Source organism: Protomyctophum bolini (genome assembly GCF_963924005.1).
Source record: "Protomyctophum bolini genome assembly, chromosome: 17".
NCBI lineage: Eukaryota > Metazoa > Chordata > Actinopteri > Myctophiformes > Myctophidae > Protomyctophum > Protomyctophum bolini.
In genome coordinates, this window is record NC_137878.1 from 33,311,609 (window position 1) to 33,331,150 (window position 19,542).

Genomic DNA, 19,542 nt, shown 5'->3' on the forward strand with positions numbered 1-19,542 from the left:
AGTATGCCGTACGATATGGGCTATAGCCCATGGTCCAAAATGATGAGAAACGAGGATAACTTTTTTTTCAAAATTAAAAAAAACATGGGCTATAACCCATCGTTTTTGTCATTTCGTCATTTTTTTCAAATTCTCAAAAATGATGAAAAACGGCGCGCTATAGTATGCCGTACGATATGGGCTATAGCCCATGGTCCAAAATGATGAGAAACGAGGCTAACTTTTTTTTTTTAATTTAAAAAAACATGGGCTATAACCCATCGTTTTTGTCATTTCGTCATTTTTTTTTTATCCTCAAAAATGATGAAAAACGGCGCGCTATAGTTTGCCGTACGATATGGGCTATAGCCCATGGTCCAAAATGATGAGAAACGAGGCTAACTTTTTTTTTCCAAATTTCAAAAAACATGGGCTATAACCCATCGTTTTTGTCATTTCGTCATTTTTTTCAAATCCTCAAAAATGATGAAAAACGGCGCGCTATAGTATGCCGTACGATATGGGCTATAGCCCATGGTCCAAAATGATGAGAAACGAGGATAACTTTTTTTTCAAAATTAAAAAAAAACATGGGCTATAACCCATCGTTTTTGTCATTTCGTCATTTTTTTCGAATCCTCAAAAATGATGAAAAACGGCGCGCTATAGTATGCCGTACGATATGGGCTATAGCCCATGGTCCAAAATGATGAGAAACGAGGATAACTTTTTTTTTTTTTTAATTAAAAAAAACATGGGCTATAACCCATCGTTTTTTTTTTTTTTTTTTTTTTCAAATCCTGAAAAATGATGAAAAACGGCGTGCCATAGTATGCCGTACGATATGGGCTATAGCCCACGGTCCAAAATGATGAGAAACGAGGCTAACTTTTTTTTCCCAAATTTCAAAAAACATGGGCTATAACCCATCGTTTTTGTCATTTCGTCATTTTTTTCAAATCCTCAAAAATGATGAAAAACGGCGCGCTATAGTATGCCGTACGATATGGGCTATAGCCCATGGTCCAAAATGATGAGAAACGAGGATAACTTTTTTTTTTTAATTTAAAAAAACATGGGCTATAACCCATCGTTTTTGTCATTTCGTCATTTTTTTCGAATCCTCAAAAATGATGAAAAACGGCGTGCTATAGTATGCCGTACGATATGGGCTATAGCCCATGGTCCAAAATGATGAGAAACGAGGATAACTTTTTTTTCAAAATTAAAAAAAAACATGGGCTATAACCCATCGTTTTTGTCATTTCGTCATTTTTTTCGAATCCTCAAAAATGATGAAAAACGGCGCGCTATAGTATGCCGTACGATATGGGCTATAGCCCATGGTCCAAAATGATGAGAAACGAGGATAACTTATTTATTTTTTTAATTAAAAAAAACATGGGCTATAACCCATCGTTTTTTTTTTTTTTTTTTTTTTTCAAATCCTGAAAAATGATGAAAAACGGCGTGCCATAGTATGCCGTACGATATGGGCTATAGCCCACGGTCCAAAATGATGAGAAACGAGGCTAACTTTTTTTTCCCAAATTTCAAAAAACATGGGCTATAACCCATCGTTTTTGTCATTTCGTCATTTTTTTCAAATCCTCAAAAATGATGAAAAACGGCGCGCTATAGTATGCCGTACGATATGGGCTATAGCCCATGGTCCAAAATGATGAGAAACGAGGATAACTTTTTTTTTTTAATTTAAAAAAACATGGGCTATAACCCATCGTTTTTGTCATTTCGTCATTTTTTTCGAATCCTCAAAAATGATGAAAAACGGCGCGCTATAGTATGCCGTACGATATGGGCTATAGCCCATGGTCCAAAATGATGAGAAACGAGGCTAACTTTTTTTTTTTTAATTTAAAAAAACATGGGCTATAACCCATCGTTTTTTTTTTTTTTTTTTTTTTCAAATCCTCAAAAATGATGAAAAACGGCGTGCCATAGTATGCCGTACGATATGGGCTATAGCCCACGGTCCAAAATGATGAGAAACGAGGCTAACTTTTTTTTTCCAAATTTCAAAAAACATGGGCTATAACCCATCGTTTTTGTCATTTCGTCATTTTTTTCAAATCCTCAAAAATGATCAAAAACGGCACGCTATAGTATGCCGTACGATATGGGCTATAGCCCATGGTCCAAAATGATGAGAAACGAGGATAACCTTTTTTTCAAAATTAAAAAAAACATGGGCTATAACCCATCGTTTTTGTCATTTCGTCATTTTTTTCAAATTCTCAAAAATGATGAAAAACGGCGCGCTATAGTATGCCGTACGATATGGGCTATAGCCCATGGTCCAAAATGATGAGAAACGAGGCTAACTTTTTTTTTTTAATTTAAAAAAACATGGGCTATAACCCATCGTTTTTGTCATTTCGTCATTTTTTTTAAATCCTCAAAAATGATGAAAAACCGCGTGCCATAGTATGCCGTACGATATGGGCTATAGCCCACGGTCCAAAATGATGAGAAACGAGGCTAACTTTTTTTTTCCAAATTTCAAAAAACATGGGCTATAACCCATCGCTTTTGTCATTTCGTCATTTTTTTCAAATCCTCAAAAATGATGAAAAACGGCGCGCTATAGTATGCCGTACGATATGGGCTATAGCCCATGGTCCAAAATGATGAGAAACGAGGATAACTTTTTTTTCAAAATTTAAAAAAACATGGGCTATAACCCATCGTTTTTGTCATTTCGTCATTTTTTTCAAATCCTCAAAAATGATGAAAAACGGCGCGCTATAGTATGCCGTACGATATGGGCTATAGCCCATGGTCCAAAATGATGAGAAACGAGGATAACTTTTTTTTCAAAATTAAAAAAAACATGGGCTATAACCCATCGTTTTTGTCATTTCGTCATTTTTTTCGAATCCTCAAAAATGATGAAAAACGGCGCGCTATAGTATGCCGTACGATATGGGCTATAGCCCATGGTCCAAAATGATGAGAAACGAGGCTAACTTTATTTTTTTTAATTTAAAAAAACATGGGCTATAACCCATCGTTTTTTTTTTTTTTCAAATCCTCAAAAATGATGAAAAACGGCGTGCCATAGTATGCCGTACGATATGGGCTATAGCCCACGGTCCAAAATGATGAGAAACGAGGCTAACTTTTTTTTTCCAAATTTCAAAAAACATGGGCTATAACCCATCGTTTTTGTCATTTCGTCATTTTTTTCAAATCCTCAAAAATGATGAAAAACGGCGCGCTATAGTATGCCGTACGATATGGGCTATAGCCCATGGTCCAAAATGATGAGAAACGAGGATTACTTTTTTTTCAAAATTAAAAAAAACATGGGCTATAACCCATCGTTTTTTCATTTTTTCATTTTTTTCAAATCCTCCCAAATGATGAAAATGGCGTGCTATAGTATGCCGTACGATATGGGCTATAGCCCATGGTCCAAAATGATGAGAAACGAGGCTAACTTTTTTTTCAAAATTTCAAAAAACATGGGCTATAACCCATCGTCTTTGAATTTTTTCATTTTTTTCAAATCCTCCAAAATGATGAAAAACGGCGTGCTATAGTATGCCGTATGATATGGGCTATAGCCCATGGTCCAAAATGATGAGAAACGAGGCTAACTTTTTTTTTCAAAATTTTAAAAAACATGGGCTATAACCCATCGTTTTTGAATTTTTGATTTTTTTTCAAATCCTCCAAAATGATGAAAAACGGCGTGCTATAGTATGCCGTACGATATGGGCTATAGCCCATGGTCCAAAATGATGAGAAACGAGGCTAACTTTTTTTTTCAAAATTTCAAAAAACATGGGCTATAACCCATCGTTTTTGTCATTTCGTCATTTTTTTCAAATCCTCAAAAATGATGAAAAACGGCGCGCTATAGTATGCCGTACGATATGGGCTATAGCCCATGGTCCAAAATGATGAGAAACGAGGATAACTTTTTTTTCAAAATTAAAAAAAACATGGGCTATAACCCATCGTTTTTTCATTTTTTCATATCCTCCCAAATGATGAAAAACGGCGTGCTATAGTATGCCGTACGATATGGGCTATAGCCCATGGTCCAAAATGATGAGAAACGAGGCTAACTTTTTTTTTCAAAATTTCAAAAAACATGGGCTATAACCCATCGTTTTTTTATTTTTTTCAAATCTTCCAAAATGATGAAAACAGCGTGCTATAGTATGCCGTATGATATGGGCTATAGCCCATGGTCTATGGGCTATAGCCCAATGATGAGAAACGAGGCTAACTTTTTTTTTCAAAATTTCAAAAAACATGGGCTATAACCCATCGTTTTTTCATTTTTTCATTTTTTTCAAATCCTCCAAAATGATGAAAGACGGCGTGCTATAGTATGCCGTACGATATGGGCTATAGCCCATGGTCCAAAATGATGAGAAACGAGGCTAACTTTTTTTTCCAAAATTTCAAAAAACATGGGCTATAACCCATCGTTTTTAAATTTTTTCATTTTTTTCAAATCCTCCAAAATGATGAAAAACGGCGTGCTATAGTATGCCGTACGATATGGGCTATAGCCCATGGTCCAAAATGATGAGAAACGAGGCTAACTTTTTTTTTCAAAATTTCAAAAAACATGGGCTATAACCCATCGTTTTTGAATTTTTTCATTTTTTTCAAATCCTCCAAAATGATGAAAAACGGCGTGCTATAGTATGCCGTATGATATGGGCTATAGCCCATGGTCCAAAATGATGAGAAACGAGGCTAACTTTTTTTTCCAAAATTTTAAAAAACATGGGCTATAACCCATCGTTTTTGAATTTTTTTCAAATCCTCCAAAATGATGAAAAACGGCGTGCTATAGTATGCCGTACGATATGGGCTATAGCCCATGGTCCAAAATGATGAGAAACGAGGCTAACTTTTTTTTTCAAAATTTCAAAAAACATGGGCTATAACCCATCGTTTTTGAATTTTGTTCAAATCCTCCAAAATGATGAAAACAGCGTGCTATAGTATGCCGTATGATATGGGCTATAGCCCATGGTCCAAAATGATGAGAAACGAGGCTAACTTTTTTTTTAAAATTTCAAAAAACATGGGCTATAACCCATCGTTTTTTCATTTTTTCATTTTTTTCAAATCCTCCAAAATGATGAAAAACGGCGTGCTATAGTATGCCGTATGATATGGGCTATAGCCCATGGTCCAAAATGATGAGAAACGAGGCTAACTTTTTTTTCCAAAATTTCAAAAAACATGGGCTATAACCCATCGTTTTTTCATTTTTTCATTTTTTTCAAATCCTCCAAAATGATGAAAAACGGCGTGCTATAGTATGCCGTACGATATGGGCTATAGCCCATGGTCCAAAATGATGAGAAACGAGGCTAACTTTTTTTTTCAAAATTTCAAAAAACATGGGCTATAACCCATCGTTTTTGAATTTTGTTCAAATCCTCCAAAATGATGAAAACAGCGTGCTATAGTATGCCGTATGATATGGTCTATAGCCCATGGTCCAAAATGATGAGAAACGAGGCTAACTTTTTTTTTTAAATTTCAAAAAACATGGGCTATAACCCATCGTTTTTTCATTTTTTCATTTTTTTCAAATCCTCCAAAATGATGAAAAACGGCGTGCTATAGTATGCCGTATGATATGGGCTATAGCCCATGGTCCAAAATGATGAGAAACGAGGCTAACTTTTTTTTCCAAAATTTCAAAAAACATGGGCTATAACCCATCGTTTTTTTATTTTTTCATTTTTTTCAAATCCTCCAAAATGATGAAAAACGGCGTGCTATAGTATGCCGTACGATATGGGCTATAGCCCATGGTCCAAAATGATGAGAAACGAGGCTAACTTTTTTTTTCAAAATTTCAAAAAACATGGGCTATAACCCATCGTTTTTAAATTTTTTCATTTTTTTCAAATCCTCCAAAATGATGAAAAACGGCGTGCTATAGTATGCCGTACGATATGGGCTATAGCCCATGGTCCAAAATGATGAGAAACGAGGCTAACCTTTTTTTCCAAAATTTCAAAAAACATGGGCTATAACCCATCGTTTTTTTATTTTTTCATTTTTTTCAAATCCTCCAAAATGATGAAAAACGGCGTGCTATAGTATGCCGTATGATATGGGCTATAGCCCATGGTCCAAAATGATGAGAAACGAGGCTAACTTTTTTTTCCAAAATTTCAAAAAACATGGGCTATAACCCATCGTTTTTACATTTTTTCATTTTTTTCAAATCCTCCAAAATGATGAAAACAGCGTGCTATAGTATGCCGTATGATATGGGCTATAGCCCATGGTCCAAAATGATGAGAAACGAGGCTAACTTTGTTTTTCAAAATTTCAAAAAACATGGGCTATAACCCATCGTTTTTTAATTTTTTTCAAATCCTCCAAAATGATGAAAAACGGCGTGCTATAGTATGCCGTACGATATGGGCTATAGCCCATGGTCCAAAATGATGAGAAACGAGGCTAACTTTTTTTTTTCAAAATTTCAAAAAACATGGGCTATAACCCATCGTTTTTTTATTTTGTCATTTTTTTCAAATCCTCCAAAATGATGAAAAACGGCGTGCTATAGTATGCCGTACGATATGGGCTATAGCCCATGGTCCAAAATGATGAGAAACGAGGCTAACTTTTTTTTTCAAAATTTCAAAAAACATGGGCTATAACCCATCGTTTTTTCATTTTTTCATTTTTTTCAAATCCCCCAAAATGATGAAAAACGGCGTGCTATAGTATGCCGTATGATATGGGCTATAGCCCATGGTCCAAAATGATGAGAAACGAGGCTAACTTTTTTTTCCAAAATTTCAAAAAACATGGGCTATATGTCGTTTTTAAATTTTTTCATTTTTTTCAAATCCTCCAAAATGATGAAAAACGGCGTGCTATAGTATGCCATACGATATGGGCTATAGCCCATGGTCCAAAATGATGAGAAACGAGGCTAACTTTTTTTTTCAAAATTTCAAAAAACATGGGCTATAACCCATCGTTTTTCTATTTTTTCATTTTTTTTCAAATCCTCCAAAATGATGAAAAACGGCGTGCTATAGTATGCCGTACGATATGGGCTATAGCCCATGGTCCAAAATGATGAGAAACGAGGCTAACTTTTTTTTTCAAAATTTCAAAAAACATGGGCTATAACCCATCGTTTTTTCATTTTTTTCAAATCCTCCAAAATGATGAAAAACAGCGTGCTATAGTATGCCGTATGATATGGGCTATAGCCCATGGTCCAAAATGATGAGAAACGAGGCTAACTTTTTTTTCCAAAATTTCAAAAAACATGGGCTATAACCCATCGTTTTTAAATGTTTTCATTTTTTTCAAATCCTCCAAAATGATGAAAAACGGCGTGCTATAGTATGCCGTACGATATGGGCTATAGCCCATGGTCCAAAATGATGAGAAACGAGGCTAACTTTTTTTTCCAAAATTTCAAAAAACATGGGCTATAACCCATCGTTTTTGAATTTTTGTATTTTTTTCAAATCCTCCAAAATGATGAAAAACGGCGTGCTATAGTATGCCGTATGATATGGGCTATAGCCCATGGTCCAAAATGATGAGAAACGAGGCTAACTTTTTTTTTCAAAATTTCAAAAAACATGGGCTATAACCCATCGTTTTTTTATTTTTTCATTTTTTTCAAATCCTCCAAAATGATGAAAAACGGCGTGCTATAGTATGCCGTACGATATGGGCTATAGCCCATGGTCCAAAATGATGAGAAACGAGGCTAACTTTTTTTTTCAAAATTTCAAAAAACATGGGCTATAAGTATAACCCATCGTTTTTTTATTTTTTTTATTTTTTTCAAATCCTCCAAAATGATGAAAAACGGCGTGCTATAGTATGCCGTACGATATGGGCTATAGCCCATGGTCCAAAATGATGAGAAACGAGGATAACTTTTTTTTTCAAAATCATTTTTCATCGTTTTTTTATTTTTAATTTTTTTCAAATCCTCCGAAATCGTAAAAAACGATGGACTATAGCCTTTCGCTTTTTTCAAATCCTCAACAATGATGAAGAATCGTGCACTATAGCGCGCTGCTCAATGACCTTGACCAATATCAATGACCTTGAGCAGTATAAATGACCTTCATAAGACTATTAAATGACCTTGACCAGTATAAATGACCTTGACAAGTATAAATGACCTTGACCAGTATAAATGACCTTGACAAGTATAAATGACCTTGACCAGTATAAAAGACCTTCACCAGTATAAATAACCTTGACCAGTATGCGGTATGTGACCATGGACTATAGCCTTTTGCTTTTCTGAGATTTTCACCTTTTTTTTCAAATCCTTCGAAATCGTAAAAAACGATGGACTATACTAGCCTTTCGCTTTTCCTTGATTTTCACCTTTTTCAAATCCTTAACAATGATGAAGAATCGCGCACTATAGCGCGCCGCTCAATGACCTTGACTAATAGCAATGACCTTGAGCAGTATAAATGACCTTCATAAGACTAGTAAATGACCTTGACCAGTATAAATGACCTTGACCAGTATAAATTACCTTCACCAGTATAAATTAACTTGACCAGTATGCGGTCCGTGACCATGGACTATAGCATTTCGCTTTTCCGCGATTTTCACCTTTTTTCAAATCCTCAACAATGATGAAGAATCGCACACTATAGTGCGCCGCTCAATGACCTTGAGCAATATAAATGACCTTCATAAGACTATTAAATGGCCTTGACATTCTCATGGCAATAGCACAAACTTTGTCATGCTACTAGTCCTACATACTTACACCTGAAAACCCCATTCTAGCCTATTTAGGTTCATCTTACGGTGGACATGTTTGCCTGAAAAGGAATCTTTGAAATGTTTCATAGTTTTAGAAATATAGTGCTTTAAAATTTGCGAAATTCAGAATGGCAGACATATGGCACGTCAAAAAAACTACTTTCACCTAGAAACTCCATTCACACTTTTTATAATTCAGCTTACTGAGGAGACACATGCTGGAACTTTTTACTTTGAAATGTTTTATAGTTTCTGAGTTATTTAACTTAAACGCCCAATTCATTCTCAATGGAAATAGCACAAACTTTGGCATGCTACTATAGTCCTACATACTTACACCTAGAAACCCCATTCAAACCTATTTAGGTTCATCTTACGGTGGACATGTTTGCCTGAAAAGGAATCTTTGAAATGTTTCATAGTTTAAGAAATATAGTGCTTTCAAATTTGAGAAAATTATAATGGGGATCAATAGCACGTCAAAAAAATCACTTTCACCTAGAAACTCCATTCACACTTTTTATAACGAGAGGCAAGGTTTGGACATACTGTAGGGAGGTAACTGTCTCCCTTGCCTCAATGGTAAATCTGTCTCTGCTAAGGCCTCCTGACCTACACTCCCCTACCACGCCTCCTGACCTACACTCCCCTACCACACCCACTGACCTGCTCCCTCCTATCCCCAACATGTCCTGACGTTCCCCCTACCCGAACCCGCCCTTTACATACTCTAGGTTGATGATTTGAAACAGCACCCTATTACTAGGATCAGCTGTTGTGTTTGAACCAGCACACACTGTATTCTATGGATATCATCCGATTTATCCGCTGGGCCAGTTAGTGGCACACAGTTTAGCTGGAATTTCCGTGCTACTCTAAGTCAGTGTTGAAAGGAAAGCTTCACAGTAAAGAGTTGAATGGGGTTTGAACCCACAATCTCCAGATCATGTAACCAGCAAACTAACTCAGTGAGCTACTTGCTACCTGCAGTCTTCCTTTGCCTTTGAGTTGGAGTTTTGAAGTTGTTTTTCTGGAAATCAGTCTTGAAAGTAAAGTTGAGTGGGGTTTGAACCCACAACCTCCAATTCTTGGAGCCAGCATCCTAACTCAGTGATCTAATTGCCACTACACAGTCTTCCTTTGCCTTTGAGTTGGAGTTTTGAAGTTGTTCTTCTGGAAATCAGTCTTGAAAGTAAAGAGTTGAGTGGGGTTTCACAGTGTCTCATTTATTTTAACACAAACAGAAACAAAATGTTTCGACCATAGTAGGCCTTCATCAGGTGATATGGCCACGTCCCTGTTTGATGGAGAGGTTTATTATGTGGATGATGATTGGAGCAATGAAGATGGCTGAGTCTCTGAGAAATTTGGAGGGAATATTGTCATGGCCAGTGGCCTTGTTGGGTTGCAGCCGGGCACTCCATCTTTGGAGTACTTCATCAGTTGTTGCGCCTTTGCACACTTGATCATACTACAGCAAATTGTGATTGGCCAGAATGAGATGATGTATGATGATAAACTGGTGTGACTTTTGAGGGACGCTATCCCCTCCTATATACAGCTTTTGTTCCCATACGTCTCAATATTTGCCATTGACATTGAAAGGAGAAATTAGGTCAAATGTCTGCCAAATATGACACCAACCAATCACATAAATGAAGTTGTTCATGAGATGATGTATGATGATGTATAATGATAAGAGCGCCCCTTTACACGGGTGTGATTTTTAAATAGCTTTGGCTGGTAATTTCAACCTGAGATAACGGTTTTGGACATAGGCTATGAGGTTTCCACGGTTCCACCCGACAGAGACGATATAGCCCTTCAGAAACATTTTCCGGTTAATGAACCATGCACTTTGTTTGTAGCCTGCCGGCTGCTTCTGCCATCATTCACCATCACCATCATCACCCAAAAGAATCAATGAAATAATAGATACATTTACGATGAATTTAACCATTATAACCGGTTAGCAATGTCTTAATGGTTACCATGGCAATGGCATGAGACTGAGCTGCCTAAAGTGCCACGGTTAATCAGTTAACCATGGTCATCCTGTGATGTAGTAGGCCTAATCTAATATGGTGTGGCGTGTGGGTTCCCTCCATCCCCCCACCTTCCCACAGATTGATGATTCATGAATCACAGATAGATCTGATTGAGCGGGAACATGTTCTCACAGTCCCACTACTACGCCTGGCTTAGTGGCTGCATTGTCATGTATATTACAACGACAATCACATTATACAGCCACTACATTTGTGAATGATTGAGATAATACAACAACAGCGTGCAGGGAAAAAAATAATAATAATAACTACGGTTGATGGTTTATTCATGAGCTTCGGTTAGATAAACAATAAACTCTCGTCTCTCGGGCGAAACGTGGAGAGCTTTGCGAGGCAAGCGGGGATAATAGAGCAACGGATTCCCGCGGAGAGCGACATCTTTGTTGGATGTAGGCCTATAATCATTGTGTGACTTGTGTCTTCACTGTTATCCGTTTCAAAATATGCAATATCTCGATCGACACCATAATTGTAATGCTGATGTCAGAGTCAGGCAATTGGAAAATACTCCCAGTGTGTTTGGAGCAATTACAGTCGAACAAGAGCTAACGGCCAGACAGGCCTGTTTGGTTTATTTGAAAAAGGGTCTGATTTCTGGTCTCATCTGATTATGGTTATATGCACATAATATATGTGCATATTTGCATCTCTGGCATATTTGTTATGCTGCTCAACTGGAGTGGAGACTTTCATTTTTGGGGGGCAGAGCCGGCAGGCCTTTTTCTTGCTACACACCAGTGCTGGAATAAGTACTCAGATGTGTTTAATACTTAAGTAAAAGTATTAATATCACAACATAGAACTACTCTGTAAAAGTGAAAATATTGGCCCAGGAAATAAATCCCAACCAATGTATTTTTCCCATAGGCATTTTAGTATTTTTAAGTTTAAGTATTTATTTAAAGACGGTTACGCCGCGGACAAAGCCAACTCGGATCGTGACAAATCATGACAATGAACACAATGTTTTGGGCCGATCAAATAGTTTATAATAAGAAAAACAAAACAAATAGTGTTAACCTCTGCCCTGTGTCGTGTGCAACTCATTCGTCAAAGCCTGAAAAGACTGCAGCCTGGCAAGCTGGTATTTGACCCTTGATGATGTTGTCTGGGTATGACTTAGAGCTAATTGCACTCATCCATGCATTCTGTCTGACTGGTGTTGTCATGCTCAGTCAGTGTCATTGCTGATGCTGGAAGGGGCCACAGTCAGACAGATTTTCCTCAAATCTTACATTTCAAGGACCCCCCCCCCCTTAACTCTGTCAGTATACAAGTGTGTAACTCTGATAATGGAAGCAAATGGACCCTAACAGTCAACGGGTCCATTTGGTTCCATTATCAGAGTTACAGATGTAGAGTAATTTGTAAGGCACACACACACACACACACACACACACACACACACACGCCTCCTCTATCAATCTATTGGCACCCGCCCATAATCCATCAAGTTACAGCGAAGCACATGGGTGAGGTATTCTAAACAAAGCTAAATCTGAGACGTCCCAGGGTGACACACAGACCAGCTAATGACCCCTGGACGTCACTAAATACCATGTGCACACATGTACATACTGTACGCACACACATGCTGTATGTCTGATACATCTATATTTACATGTATTTATACAATGTTATGCATTTCACATATAAGGAGTCAAAGGCCTAGAGATGAGATCATGGAACTAGCGTGGAAGAATCTGATTGGACAAAATCCAAATATGGACACGGTCCAAATGAATGTACGTTGACTTACATGTACAACATGGAGTATATATTGTTTGAGACAGAGGGATAGTTTTCAGTACTTTCTAGTTCCTCCCTCAGTACTCACCCTACCCGTCTCTCCTACCATGTAACTGGGTCATTCTCCCCGACGGCGTAAGGCCGTCGGACCTATGCTGTTTGCTGTGCTGTGTACTCTGACATAAACATCAAGGAACATCATCTCGTCGTCTGTCTGTCGTGCACATTTACTCTCCTGTATGGTATTTTAATATACTACACAGACTTGTAAGGGTTAATTTAGAACCCCCTCAAACCGAGACCCTTAAATCAATGTGCACGTTCATTGTGCATGGACACATGTGTACGCACCGTTGGTGTGTTGCAAAAAGGCAATGACTGATTGACAAACATCAGCCTCAGTGTTGAATTCAGAGACGCAATGCGTCTCTGAAGTGAATGTCGATTGACTATGACTGACTTCCAAAATGTTGCGGGCCTTGGGTTAAGTCAATCACAGAGATCTGCACCCCGGGGAGCACACATTCAGACTCACGGTGCCCCCACACACACCTAACGTTGAAAACATCTCTTTGTTTCGCCCAGGTGGGCGAGGTTTTGAGGTTAAGGTTAGGCATTGATTGATTCAATTGAAAATTAATTCAAAAACACAAGGCGGCCTGCAGGCACTTGATGGCTTTTCCCCCCATAGTTGTCCTTCGGTTTGGACGTTTTTGAGAGGTTAAAGCGGCACACTGGGTATAGATCAGACTAAATAGATAGAACTCAAGTCCATTTTGTTATATTTTTTAGGCAAAGACTTGGTCTTGTCTGTGGCAAATTTTAGATAATTCTTTTTACACACCATTATAATGTTCTTATTTTGATTATTACACAATTTCTGAACATCAAGTCTTCAGAATAGCATGTATGACACTTACAGAGAGTGAGTTGTAGTCTTCTACCTTACCAAAGTATGAATGAGCCTGTAGATGATATTCCAATTCCAAGGGTGATATCCTGATTCCTGGTGTTTCACCTTCACCGAACTTCAGTCATCTGTATGCAGCCCTCCACCTTCTCACCTCCATCTCCCACACACCAATGTACTGTAGCCTAAATATGGGTGGAAACCTCATGTCAGAAACTGTTACTTTCCAGAATTTAAATTCAAACGCATCAAAAATATCAGAGCGACAAGCTCGAAACACATGCATATCTGCTAGTGTGATCAAGTAGGGCGTTAACTTACAGAAAATGGAGATAAGAGGTTTCTGCCCGACAACAGCGATATGGATGTGGATAACATCCGCATGCATGGACCATTCAGGAGGCAGAGAGAGATGCTGTGTCTTGGGGTTCAGATGCAAGTGATTATAGAATAATGGGAGCCACGGAGGTGCATTCGATAATGTAAGGGCCGTGTGTCAGCGTGCGTGTGTGTGTGTGTGTGTGCATAATGTGTAGATATCGTCACACTCAGCAAAAACACCACATGGATGCTTTAGTTGAATGCAAAGGTCAGGGATTTTCTTTGTTGAGGGGCACTAGCCCCTCCAATGCATGGCTTTTGAAGACACCCCCCCCCCCCCCCCCCCCCCTTGAAGATTACAATTTTACAATTTAGGCATTTAGCAGATGCTCTTAATCCAGAGCGATTTACAGTAAGCAAGAACACCACAAGGTAATACATAAAAATAGGCAAAAAATTAGTCAACTAAAAACCTAGTATTTGTCTAACAGTAGATTATCTGTACAGTGAGGCATATACTATACAGTACGTCATATGGCAGCCAAGTCTAGGGAATTTGTAATGCATGTTTAGAGCGTTTATGACGTAAATCTTTCATGTTTAATGTTTGTTTATGGTACTAAATAACGACGTAAGATGTCATGTGGCCTATCACTTCTCGCAAGTGTTTGTGTGTGTGTGTGTTTTTTCCATCTGGGAAAAAACTGCATTGGCCAGGGTCCCTCGATGACAATCTCTAGTCTGACATCACACAACAGAAGCTAATTTGCACTCATGTCATATGCTGTAAATATGCTGGGCATAACTCAAGTGTTAAAAATAAATACAATATCCATCTATTTGCCGTGTTATCTATTCGTAATAATCCCTTTTCCCATAAAATAAAATAAATCTTGCACGTTTTACACAGATCATTTACTGTATTGATTTACATAATTGATGTGTATCGTGCTATATATCAACTATTGTTAAACCCCTAATATATAATAATAATAATAATGAGAGAGAGAGAGAGAGAGAGAGAGAGACATCACATAGGTGGGGAATAATGAATAAATCAACAGCCAACATCTTATGAAGATTTCATGTACATTTATTCTTAACACGTGGAACATATAGTATAAAGATTTTCATACTGAATAAATGATATTCATTAAGCCAAAAAAAGGAAAAAGAGGAATTTACATCAAGGGGTTTTTAGCTACATCGTCTGAAATACAAATATGCAGAATCCGCATCACTGGAAAAAAAAAAGAACAAATTAAAATAAAACAAAGAAAACAAAAAAAAAAATCAAATGGTTTCTTCATCAAGGTCTATAGCTTGTTATTGACAAAGAGTTCAAATGGAGCCGCAGAAGTGATTCTTTTTTTTGTTTGTTTTCGTTGCGTCGTCGGTACATTTCTCTTACAACCTGTAACTGGAGATAGATACAGAAACTTGATCTTGTGTGTGTTGGTTGGCAGGTTTGGTTGGGTTGAGTTAGGGGGGGGGGGGGGGTTGCACGGGAGAGCAGCAGCGCACCCCTGTGGCCAGACGAAGACGAGCAGGGTGAGGTGGGTGGTGCCGAGGGGCTCGGAGGTCAGAAGAGAGCAAGAGGAGGAGGAGGGGTCAAGTAATCACGAACGCGGGAAAGGCTTCGGTTAGTGTAGCGCGGAGAGGGAACGAATGCAATCAAACGGGCCCTTATAGGGTTCATTTGGTTACGTTTGTTCCCACTCGGACGCTGCGCTAACTGAGGATTTATTGTTACTGCGCGGCGACCTCGATGCGGTGAACTTTCACTGTCTTGAACATGACCTTTTTAAATTTGTCTGAGTTTAAAAAAAACGGTCAAGAGCAACAGAAGGTGGAAAAAAGGGAAGAGAGTAAGAGGGAGAGAGAGCGAGAGAGAGAGGTGTAATGTACATGGTATTATATACACTGCAGCTTGGTTGCTGCATCTAAGAGTCAAGGACGAGTCCTAAAAACGAGGTTGTCCTAAAACGAGGTGACTTCTTTCATTTAAGGGTCAAGTCATACAATCAAGGAAGTTAAGAAGAGGTCGGGGTGTTGTAAGGTTTCTCCGTTTTTAAACTTTGGGGGGAAAGCCGTTTTTGTTTGTTTGTGTCTTTTTTCGCTTTTTTTTCCTTCCGTTCTCGAACATTTTAACTAAAATGAAAGTTTTTAAAAACTACAGTTCTTTTCCCCCCGCTGCCAAGCCAGCCTCAGTGTGAAACAGTATTATTACAGTATGTATACAGTTTTTTTTTCTCCTTTCTTTTTACTTTTTAAAGGTGTACAGTACAAGAAAAAAAAGTTTTCCTACAATCTACTGCACAGGCCTCACCATCATCATCATCATCTGTTCACAGCCTGGTTCCGTGTAAGGGGCTGAAGTAATATAAGATTCCAAGTTTTACAGCAATTATATCACACCAGAGTTCATTGAGTTTCTAGTTAATTTAGCCTCCAAAACATGAACCAAAAGACATTGTTTTTTCTTTTTCGGCCCCCCCCTAAAAATCACTCCCCTGTTCAACCACGAAAGGGGGGGGGGGGGGGGGTGGACGACGACGACACCGGGGGCGCACACACCATTATCCCCCAAATTCACTGTAAACGAGACAGCAACTTTGGTTACAGTTTTTATGTTTGTTTTTTTTTCCTTCTTTTTCTGAAGGTTTTTCTTTTCATTAAAAAAGAAAGCAAAAAAAGAAAAGAAAAATAGGTGTCCTTTTTTTCTCCGCAGGGGCAGCACACACTCCTTAAAAACCTGGGTCCCGATTTATCGTTCCGTTTTCTCCCCCTCCCCACACACACATCGGACGATTTTAGAATCCACAGCGAGCGACTTCATGATATTCCTTCCTTTCAGATTGGGAAGCAGGGCTTAAAACAGAGACAGTGGAATCCGAGGTGATTTTGCATAAATAAAAATAAAAAAAAACAAAAAAAAAACAGGACAAGTATTTCATTTCCTCGCAGTCTCTTCACTCACACGCAACAACAGACACACAAACAAAAGGGGAGAGGGAGAGAGAAAAAGAAGGGGAGGGGGGGGAGGGACGTGGGGTCAACGGAAAGAAACCCCCAGCGGCCGTCATGACTGGCCGATGAGAAAGAGTACGTCACAGATCACGTGGGACACCAGCGAGTTCATGAGGGGCGACACCGAGATGTCCAGCAGCCGCGACTCGTACAGGGTGAACTCCGAGTGGTTCTCCTCCACCTTGGCGAGGGCGTGCAGGGCCCGCGCCGCCCGCCGCATCATGTCCACGCTGGTGGGCTCTGGCCCCCCCGCCGGCCCGCCCCCGGCCCCCCCACCCTGCATGTGCAGCAGCGACCCCTGCTGGCTCTGCTGGTACTGCACGGCCGCCAGGCTGTCCTCCAGGAAGCCCAGCAGGTTGCCCACGCTGGCCTTCTGCACGGCGATGGTGCGCGCCGCCAGCGCGTCGCCCGCCGCCAGGTTGGCGAGCAGCACCACCGCCATCTCGCGGCACACGGCCGCCTTGCGCTCGCCGACCAGGCGCACCAGCGCGCCGTACAGCTTCTCCAGGCGGCTGAAGGGCGGCGTGGCCAGGATGAGGTCCACGTTGTCGTCCTGGATGCTCAGCTTGCTGAGCGTCTCCAGGACCAGTCTCTGGGGGGACAGTGCGCCGTGCGGCCCCAGCGTGGGGAAGGGGTCCAGGGCCTCGGCCGAGGGGCACACGGCCCAGTGGAGCAGGCCGTCCAGCAGCGGCAGGCAGATGCTCTCGGGGTAGGCGCTCAGGTCCAGCTGGCCCGAGATGTTGGCCAGCGTCACCAGGCAGTTCTCGCGCAGCACCTCCAGGCAGTCCCACCACCACTCGTCGCGCTCGCAGCTCACGCCCTCGTCCTCCTCGTCCTCCTTCTCGTAGGTGACGGGCGCCTGCTTGCGCTCGGGATGCCTGCGGGGGTGAGAGGGGCGCGCCGGTTAAATACGTTGATATGATAGATCAGTGCTTTTCAAGCTTTTTCATGTCAAGGTCTATTATTTATTCGGCATTTGAGCCACGGACCACCATTTGATGAGATTTAGCCTCTCAGACCCAAAACTAAGGAATGTTTTGTTATCGTCGGATACTTCTTTTCCCCACAATTCCATGCTGTATTGGTGTTGGTACCATAAGGAGAGATGACAGGCAAACATTGATCAAAATAACAAATCTTCTACATTCTCCAATTGTGTAGACTTCTTATAAATTAATGACTGCTGATGTTTGACAATACTTTAACTGTTGAGAGCGTAAAATGAAACCGGTCCATTTTACACTCAAGAGTTAAAGATTCCATTAAGCATCCATTTGGTTACCCAACTCTCCATCATTTAGCTGGGGACCACCTGGAACCCCCTCAAGGACCACTGGTGGTCCCCGGACCACTGGTTGAGAACCACTGTGGTAGATAATAAAGCAGGGGGGGAGAGGGTTGAAATAGTTTGCCTTTTTTCTCTAAATGAAAAACAAGCGACACAAATCGGCAATGTTGAAACAATGTTGTAAAACAAACGTCAGGCTAATCCATTTACCATTTATGTTGTATACAAAAATGGCACCAGTGTGAAACAAGCGGTGCAAATACTGCCAATTAAAGATCAGGTAGGCTACTGCTGTCTCTCTCTTAAATGAGCTGTGTTGCAACAGTCCTCGTACATAAACAGACATACAGGACACACAAAGATGGAGTACAGATGGAGTTCTAATTGTGACAGAAGCAGCTGGCCCCGTTTAAGTAGAAAAAGCAAAAAACACGCTTCTCGATTATTCCAAAAAGTAAGGGATTGAGACCGGGAAAGTCAATTGAGATTGTAAGCACTTTATTTTATAAAGTTTTCATACTCACTTCGTGCCACACTGCGAGCTTGAAGATCTGCTATTTTTTGAGAAATGGTGAACATTTGTGCAAGTCTTTGAATATATACATTTAACATCTTTAACTCAAATCTTTGCTCTTGGGGGTCCACGTAAGTTATGCGTTGCGCGACGCATTGTGAGCTTGTGGATCTGCTATTTTCAAAATATTATGTCATTCTGCACAATTATTACGTTTACATTTGGTGCTTTAAGTCCATTTTGAAGCCAATGCTTTTGTACTTTTACTCAAATTAATTTTGAATATCGGACTTTTACTTGTAACAGCAGGTTTAACATTGCAGCATTGATACACCTCCTACAGTACGTACCTGTGGTGCAGCAGCACCAGCCGTCCCAGTAGCAGCAGCAGCCCAGGGTGCTTGGACATCTCCTCGTCGTTGCCGGGGACGAAGGAGAGGCTGCGCACGATGTTGGACACGCAGACGCAGCGGCGGGCCAGCGAGTCCTGCCAGTCCGTCAGCACGCTGAGCGGCGTCTCGTCCTTGCTGTGTGGCTCGTCCTCCAGGATCTTGATGTGGCGCCGGCGCTGCAGCTCCGCCGGGTTGAACAGGAACTTGCCGCTCCCCCGCTGCTCGTCGGCCGAGCCGCGCATGGCCTCCTCCGTCACCGAGCCGGGGCGCGCCGAGAGGACGTCGTCGATGGTGGCCATGACCACCTGTGTCCCCTGCAGGGGGAGCAGAGCGGGCGCTTTGTCTGCGGACGACGACGGTGACGACTTCTGCGATTCCGAAGAAGACGACGACGACGACTGTTGTTGTTGTTGCCGGGCCTCGTCACTCGCCGCCTTGGCTCCTCCTCCTCGCTCGGGGTTTTCCGTCGACGCTGCCGCCTCGGAGGCCTGTCACGATGGGGACATTTTGGT

At 40.6% G+C, this 19,542-nt stretch overlaps 1 protein-coding gene across 7 annotated transcripts in view; it reads right to left on the reverse strand.

The window, feature by feature from the left end:
- Window positions 1–14,894: 14,894 nt before the first annotated feature.
- The window catches only part of arid1ab (AT-rich interactive domain 1Ab), an 85,929-nt gene continuing 81,281 nt past the window's right edge, over window positions 14,895–19,542 (reverse strand). For 4 of the 7 annotated variants that reach the window (XM_080787880.1, XM_080787878.1, XM_080787877.1 and 1 more), the window contains exons 25-27: window positions 18,989–19,518; window positions 18,649–18,678; window positions 14,895–17,714 (exon numbers count right to left, since the gene is read on the reverse strand). In XM_080787880.1, coding sequence (XP_080644006.1) covers window positions 16,889–17,714; window positions 18,649–18,678; window positions 18,989–19,518 — 1,386 coding nt within the window. In that variant the 3' untranslated portion in view covers window positions 14,895–16,888. The remainder of the gene's footprint in view (window positions 17,715–18,648; window positions 18,679–18,988; window positions 19,519–19,542) is intronic. The other 3 variants (XM_080787882.1, XM_080787881.1, XM_080787879.1) reach the window with 2 other exon arrangements.